Genomic DNA, 8,568 nt, shown 5'->3' with positions numbered 1-8,568 from the left:
CGTTTCAACTTTGTGTTTGTTAAGGGCAAATATATGTTTTGTCTTGTTTTCTTCAATTTCAGATTTGCGATTGTTGACAGCAATATCCACATGTCTGCGCCAGTCCTCTCCATGTTTAACTACAGCTAACGTCAGTTCGTTGTAGTTTTCCTCAATAACTCCTTCTTGTATCTCTAATTCTGATACTAATTTTTCATATTTGGGGCTTATAACTTCCTCTAATAACTTTAAGTCTTTCTTCAATAGTTCTTTTCTGGAAGAAAAGTTTTCCAAAGTGTTTGATATTTTATGCCCTTGATGTTTATCGGAAGATACACAAAGTAAGCAGACAGGAATGTCACAGTTTTCACAATAAAGTTCACAGTGTTTCATTTCATGATCTCGGCAAATCGGCAATTTAGGAATAAAACCTCTTCGGTTAAAGGGCACCACTTTATGTTCTGTAGATAAATCTGAAAGATGTTCTCCAACACAGAGTTTACAGAGATTGACTTGACAAAAGACGCAGTACATCAGTGGGATAGGAGTATCACACAGAGTACAGCGCAAAATATCCTGGGCACTCAATCTGGGATCCATCGTGAATTAACTTTATTGTGGCACTGACCTGTAAACATATATATTAGATTTGATAGATCCTCTTCATATAAAGGAAAGGGGCGTCTTTCAGTTGAAATCTATTACTTTGAATCTTAAATAATACTATCCATCAAATTTTAAAGTTATTTAGATTTGATTAACATGGTCATCATGTACCCTTAGTAACACAGTGAATGTTCTTCCAAAAATGAGAAGTAAAGAAAAGGGCGACAGCACTGTGGCATAGATAAGAATAAAACTATTCGATTAAAAAACCTTTTTGAGCCAAAATGTTTATTTTTTTTGATTATCAATTCAATTTCTCAAGTAGTGATAAAACTACTAAAAAACTTTTTGAGCCAAAATGTTTATTGTTTTAATAGGAATTAAATTTTTCGTAGTGATCACTATTGTGAAACAAGTAAATCATAAAATTAAGTTTATCACCGTGGTAAATGAAAGTTTTCCTTGTTATTATGACACATATGTAGAAAATAAAAAGGTTCAAGTTATCATTATTGTAAACTATAGTTTTCACAAAGTCAAAGTCAGCACTATAGTTAACTATAGTAAACTAAAGTGAACTAAAGTTTACGCTATTTTTTTTTTGTAAAGGGAATTTAAAAGAGAAACGTAGAATAATAAGACATGCAGAAATCATTGATTTTTTTTGCAAAGTAAAACAATTAATACGTGTAACGTACTGTACATAATTTGGCGTATTAAAAATAAAGCATAATCACGGGGTGTGGAATTGTTGGTGTAATCATGAATTAGCGCTACATATATCCTTTCAGTGCATTGTATAGGTAAATGATTTCTTAGCGGTATTCATGTATTAACGCATCGTTGTCAGCACCAAAGTCGCTAAAATATGAAGCCCGCTTTTTAAAGTACACATATATTTATGACTGTTTCTATGAATATATAGAAAATTGACTTTGCCTCTATGGAAGGTAATGTACATCAAAGAAATGTTGTTATTCTAATAGAAAACGATGACCAACTGTTACTCTACTAGATATGATCTTCAATCAGACGAAGGAAGATTATCGTCTTGTACAAATTGTTATCATCATCACTCTTGGCAGTAGGATATTAATTTAAAGTTGTCTCTAACTTTGAAACTTAAATTTATCTGATACGTGTGGGTGATACAGGCCGTTGGATAAACATATGCTTTATCAACGGGTAGATGCTTTATCAATAGCACTTCCGGTTTTAACACGATCCGTCGCTTCAAGATTTTATTTTATTAAAACTTTTATTTGTGAAAATTATTGCCCTTATAAAATGAATAATAAAGGGCAGTAATATCGTTAAAAGCAAGACAAAGACTCGTATATGTCAAAGAAGTGTCTTATTTTATCAAGAACCTGTATTGGCTAATTTAAAATAGATCTTACACCCCCCCCCCCCTTCTTAAATCGTTTTAAATCGTTTTCGGAAAAGGTAAAGACTAGCAGTTAGATGTTGTTATAAGATTTATAATGCTTTCTTATATCATACAACGTATGCCCACCTAGTACATGTAATGTAGGTGTAACTTATAATAGATCAACAATGAATCTACAAAGCCTTGCCTAGCACGTTTTGTATTGCTGCCATACAAAGAGTTAATTTTCCCGATCCAATGGTCCTTACAACTTTCAGTCAGAAGTTCGTTTGATGTAAAGATCCAGCAATTGTCTCATAATGTTTTCAAAGACGCAGATAGCAAAAAAATTAATTTCTGAACACGACCTACTTTCTTTCGAAGCATGTCAACATCAACGGTGCTTCTTCATCTACATGTAGTTATACGTCATCAATTTGAATTGGCAATCATTCATGTAGTTTTGCAGGGGAAGTCTCAAAGTTTTGTTAAAACGAAAGTTGTATGAGATAAATAGAACATCTATATTTGTGTGATTTTATACTGGCTTTATCCAACTCGTTAAAATAGTGTATGTTCGCTTGGCAAGCCTCGCGAATATATACACATATACACCATTTCAACTCGTTGGATAAAGCCAATATCAAATCACACAATATGAATATCCTCTATATAACTATTCCTTCTACTTTCAGTTCTTTGAGTTCAGTTCGGTTGCCTTAGTACGCGTCATGTGTTACACTTGAATTTATCATGATACATTGTAAAATACAAAATATACTTGCAATTTGAAAAAAAAATCCTACCTTTTCAGTTAAAACACCTTTAATACGAATTTATTTTAGCTCCAAACATATTCTTATAATATTGTCTAATAATTTTTTTTAAACAAGTACAAGACCGCTTTACCTAACTTATCGATTTTTAAATGCGTTTTGTTATCTCAATGCATGGTATAAAGGCTATCGTATGCACCGTTTAAAATGATTCACGGACCAGATAATGCGTAGATCTTTGTATTCTTATTTCAGTCCTTGATATATATTTGCATTGCCCATCTACGCCTTTACATTATTGGGTTACTGCATAATTATCTTTTTTATCGGAATTAAATATATTATGTCTTTATAATCGATTACACAATTAAAGACAAAATGAGCACAAAACACTAAACTCGTCATCGAAAAATAACTTCTCTGCGTATATATAACCATTAATTAATTTGCAAGCAATGCAAAAATATTAAGTACAAAAAGTTGCCTGGTTGATGTAACGGCACATGTCGGTTCATACATCATGTCTTCAACAACAATATGTACACATATTGTCGTCCATTGATAAAATTGTGTCGCCGACTGAATATATATGCAGAGCAGAGATTTACATATTTGATCATGAACTGGCGAAGGTACATGTAGGCCAGCTTTTGGTATACAAATTAGTGTTTCACATTTTTGATGACCACAATACTTACTGATTATATTTTGGTAGTCTAAGGAATATATTAGCGAGCGCAGCGAGCGTCGCGAAGCGAGCTTAATAGATTAACGTGTAAGAACAGACCCAATGTCCTTTGGAAAATCAAAAATAGTAAAAAAATTAAAGATTGATTTTGCCTTACCTTATTCAAAAACATACCCCCATGCCACAACACCAGCCTTCACCTTGCCCTTCGGAAATGATACAAATGACGTCACCGGAAACTTACGAATTTTGACGAAGTTATGTCGGTTGCTTCCGTGAAACTCGGAAAACATAGCAACATGGTGGCTAAAACATAGCAAAGAACGATTTAATGCAATCTCTTTTCCAAATTTCTCTGTGCAACATTCCCAGAATTCCTGCACTTTTTATCTCTTTTCATACTTTCGTCACCCATTTCCGATTTCTTCCGAGAAGTTTGGATGTCCTTTGTTTTATTCTTTTTGCTTTCTTTTTCTTGAAATAAATAAATAATAGTACGTAAAGCATATATCAGACTTTCAGTTTGTAGAAATTTCTTTCAAAGAAATAAATAAATAATAACAAATTAAGCATAATTATATCAGACTTTCAGTTTGTATCTTTCAACTAACTCTGCAATGTTTTTCGACAAAAATTGCACTAGTTCCATAGTTTCAAACAGACGCTCGGCTGTCTCCGTAAGCTCCGACGAGCTTTGTGATACGACGTCACAGCTAGTCGAGAAGTCTCGTGTGGCTTGACGTTCAAGTGGCTGATCTCAAGTGTTTTTGATGGTACAACTGCGCTCGCTCCAACGGTCACACCGTAAAACATATTATTAATTGGTGTTTATATCACACTGACGTGTCTGGTAGCTATTTTGGCTTGCCGTTATTGTAAGCGAGTCGTCCTCCGTCGTCAGGCTTGGATGGCAGCATTTTCTCCATAATTTTGAAGATTTTTAAAAGTTGGTTTCATTTTGTAATTAATAAATCTATTTCCCATGCGTTTTTTTTTTCAAAATCATTATTGTCATAAGCAGAGTGAGGTTACACATGTAACGCATGTTCTAAACTTGATTTACAATTTCAATTTTTCTAAATTGGTGCTCTGAAGTTTAAAATAAATATTCATGCAGTTGCCAATTAAATTGCCATCTTTTTCTGAAGTTGTAAGTCTTACTTTTCTTATTATTCATCGGAACTTAGGAAAATATCTTACCTAATCTTACCTAATCAAAGTAGAAATCTTGTTTGTAATAAAAGAAAAATCATCCACATCATGCATCAGTATTTTAAACTTGCGGATGTCTGACGTCATTTTCGGAGTTTTTATGTCATAAATATTATAAAGTGACGTCACAATATTTATAAGTTATTCTGATCCTTCCAATGTTATCAAACTTAATAATTTTCCTGAAACGGATACTTTTTTATTAAACAGTTGTCAGAACTTTTGAAATGCCCCTCCTATTAATTCTTATTGATGTTACCTCTGTTTTTGGTTTTGTTAATATCACAGCCACACACCTACACCCCCCACACATACTCTCACACACATTAGCCCATGAACACATTCAAACTAAACCATCAACCATGTATCTGTAAAAACAATATTAATTAAATTATTTTTGTGGGGTAAATAAATCGTTCCATCACATCAACGATATATTTGTAAAATCAATATGAATAGTTGAATTATTTTCAAATAAAGCGGTTTATAAATGAAACTTGTGCCTACATATTGTTTAAACTTTTTGACGAGAAAATAAATGCAAGAAATAATTACAAGCATGTTTGTATGTGAATAAATAGTGTGTTAATTTTAGAATACTCTGACAGTTTGACGTTTTCCCTTTATTTAACAAATCAGCTATTCATTGACGGATGAATATTATTTCAAAATTTTATATCAGAGGATTTGATATTCTAAACATAGCTGATTTGATAATGAACAACAAAATCTTATCTCTCGTGCCACACATAGCCGAAAGGATGCAGTGAAGAGCCATAAATATTCCATCCTTGTCTGGGTTTTGATAAGGTTAACATTATGCAATACAAATATTACGTTTTAAAAATAATACTTGAATTTCACTTTTTTTTTTGCTTTTTGTTCAAGAAGGAAAAAGAAAAAAAAGGAAATAATATGATTTACATATTTTTGTTTATGAAATCATAACAATGTATTATAAGGCAAATGTAATCTGCTCTAGATGTTTATAATGCATATGATTAAGTTTATAAGGAAACTCAAGGCACTAAAATGTTGCGTCTTCAGGAAAATAGGTCAATTCAGGCGTTGTTAAAATCTTGTATCAATTTAAATATTTAATTTTCTTAACTTTGCTGCTGTGACATTCAACAACAAAGAGATTATCCTTGATGTCTACACATAAGCCCCAAGGGCAGAGAAGATCGCAGTTATCAATATAACGAATGAATTTGCCGTCCTGGTCTAAGATGTGGATGCGGTTTTCATTAACGTCTGTGGTCAATATATGACAGTAAGAATCAGAAGCGATCCCAATGGGACAGAATCTTTTCTTTTTACCAGCTGTAGGGTGTCCAGTGTATCTGAATCGGAAGAGTCCAGCTTGGTTAACCACCACTACGGCCTGTGCTTTACTGTCGGCCACACAGATATCCAGGTTCTTATTTTCACATATGTATTTACTGTACACTGTAAAACTGTCTATAGAGAAAAGCGGTTTGCCGTGTGTATCATATTGAATTGTCTGTGTTTCTACTGAAGCTTTACATCGCACAATCTTTGAATGTTTCTTGTTCCTCCCTAATGTGATCAGAAGGGCGCCGTTTGAGGAAACGCATATGTTGTAAGGTGTCCAGTCCCTGAATCTGATAAGCTCCTTTATTTGCTCATTAATTACTTTATAGACTGCTTTAAAATCCCGGTCAGTGTAGATTAAGTTACCACTTTTTGACACAGCTATATCATAAGGTGCATTTCCTGATCTGGTTTGAAAACCATTCACCAAGGCATCCTTTAGATTATATAGCTTTATTAGACTTTCTTCTCCACTTATCCAGACGCTTTCATCTTTAAAACAGGTAATGTTGTGAAGGTTTGTAAGTTTTGTGTTGATAGTGGTGATAAGTTGAGGATCTGCACTGAAGACATCGTCATTTTTGGAGTGTACCTCTTCTGCTGACTGTATGTCCCTTTCATATAGAACGGAGAATGTAGTTAGAGAACCAAAACATTGACGAATCAAATGAATGTGCTCTTCCTTTATTGTGTTAGGGGTAAACGTTGGTAACGAGCAATTTGCTTTTACAGGTAATACTCTAAGTCTATCATTAATGGAGTTGTAGGAAGTAGTTACTGCAATATTATTGGAATCAAGGGTTTCTTTTACAGACACAACTTTTTGCTCTAGTTCGTTAATAAGTCTTGTAATCTCAGCTTCTTGTTTTTCCAAGATCGCCAAATGTCTATGTTTCATTTCGTCAATTTCACTTTTCTGTTTGTTGACGATCAACTCGATTTCCTTGTGCCAGTTTTCGCCTTGTTGGGTTACCGCTGATGTTAATGTCTCGTATTCACTTTCTATCTCTGATTTTTCTTCATGTATCTCTGATTCCATTTCTTTGTACTGAGGGTAAAGAACGGTCTCTAGTTCTTCCAGGTCCCCTTTCATTTCTTCTTTCTTCTTATTAAATGCTCTCAATTCGGATTCCATTTCTTTATACCTTGGATACACATAACTTTCACCTTCTTCCAATTCCGTTTGAAATTTTAACTGATCGAATGTGTATTGACGCTGCTGAAACGGAACGACTTTATGCTTTGAAGATAAATTAGAAAGATGTTCCCCCACACAGGCCTTGCAGAGGTTAACAAAACAAATGTCACAGTAACTCTGTACCTTTTTGATATCACACTGATCACAGTTCACAGCAACCTGGGCCTCGGGATTATCCATTGTTCCTATATACAAGAATGATTTAAAATGTAATAGTGTATTAAAAGAAATCTTCGCCCGTTTTATTATTTAAAGAACACAGTATAAATTCTTAAACAGAGCTGAGACTTGGCGTATTTAAAACGGGCCAAATTTGTAAGCAAGTGTAAAAGGGCGAAAATAACCCTATATATAGTAATCATATCTAGTCATATTGCAGTCTAATGACATTCATGATTGTTACCTTTTGTTCTGTTTAACTCCAAGCATGCATTCTCCATGTGCCACAAAAATACACAGTGACACCTGTTTAAATATGGATATATGTTCAGACTGTTATCAAATGACTTTCCATTGTTCTGAACAAAAAGTAAATATAGGTGTAGATTTCACATGTACAGGTATACTGCATCTGATTAGATTACTAGATACATGTATTTGTATTGAGAATGGATTACCCTGATCAAATATCTCCACTTGCACATTATCAGTAAATATAGGTTTAGAATAAATGACTGTATACCTGAAATAGTTTTCTTTTTAATGGATTTCATTTATATTGACATACAAATTGCTAGACCATGATTTTCTCACTGAATTGTGTACTGATTAATTTTTAATGTTTATTCGATCTTTCCAAGAGCGCACGGCGGATGAAGCCAGACAGAAGAGATCGGTTACTCCTAAGTAGCACATGAACGCATCTGTTTTAAGTGGTTCATGTTTGATTTGCTCACAATTAGCATTAGAACATACACGTATCATAACCGGGTCAACCTCATTCTGGACTCCAGCCTTAATTTTTGTTACATGTATTTCCCAACCAGCAAAGGTTTAGGAAGGCAGAGTCCCGAATGACATTGGGCCGATCATGCATATGTTTGTTATCCACCAGGATCTTATTAAATTCCGCAGTGAGAGGTAAACCAACTGAACAACTCTTTTACTCCTCTGTTGACCAGTGACCAATTATTTACGAAAGCTCTTATTTCACCCCTCTTGGAAACTGGTTTGCCTGTATAAATACAACAGAGAAGACAACTCGTCGGAATTTCTCTTTATTTTTACAATCCATTTTATATTTTAAACAACTTCATTCGACACAAAAAATTGTACAAGAAATATTAAACATTATAAAATATCTTTTCCTGTAAAGAAAATGAGCCAACTGAAGCTTAACAATCTGAAACTTAGTTTTTATTAAAATTATTTACCGAAACTTGTAAAAATCTCTTACCTGTATAAA

General features: G+C 33.6%; 2 protein-coding genes across 2 annotated transcripts; both read right to left on the bottom strand.

The window, feature by feature from the left end:
• Positions 1-9: 9 nt before the first annotated feature.
• Positions 10-579, bottom strand: LOC134257439 (E3 ubiquitin-protein ligase TRIM36-like; the record flags this gene model as incomplete). Its single annotated transcript, XM_062740057.1, has 1 exon — positions 10-579. A coding segment is annotated over exon 1 (570 nt), but the record flags the coding sequence as incomplete, so codon positions are not given.
• Positions 580-5,591: 5,012 nt separating this feature from the next.
• LOC134257437 (uncharacterized) lies at positions 5,592-7,617 on the bottom strand. Its single transcript, XM_062740055.1, has 2 exons — positions 7,567-7,617; positions 5,592-7,348 (listed from the first exon to the last, which is right to left on the bottom strand). The coding sequence occupies exons 1-2, from the start codon at positions 7,601-7,603 to the stop codon at positions 5,715-5,717; spliced, it is 1,671 nt and encodes a 556-aa protein (XP_062596039.1). The 5' UTR covers positions 7,604-7,617; the 3' UTR covers positions 5,592-5,714.
• Between the last annotated feature and the right edge of the window lie 951 nt (positions 7,618-8,568).

Source organism: Saccostrea cucullata, unplaced genomic scaffold, assembly GCF_032062105.1.
Source record: "Saccostrea cucullata isolate Sc308-1 unplaced genomic scaffold, CSIRO_AGI_Scuc_v1 ctg5601, whole genome shotgun sequence".
In the NCBI taxonomy this organism is placed as follows: Eukaryota; Metazoa; Mollusca; class Bivalvia; order Ostreida; family Ostreidae; genus Saccostrea; species Saccostrea cuccullata.
This window is presented reverse-complemented; position numbering and strand designations above follow the sequence as displayed.

What these genes read in the sequence shown, in the direction of transcription:
- LOC134257437 (XM_062740055.1), bottom strand. Translation starts at nt 7,603, where the DNA reads ATGGAGAATGCATGCTTGGAGTTAAACAGAACAAAAG. An exon ending in GGAGTTAAACAGAACAAAAG is followed by an intron (nt 7,349 to 7,566) that starts GTAACAATCATG and finishes TCTTGTATATAG; the next exon opens with GAACAATGGATAATCCCGAG.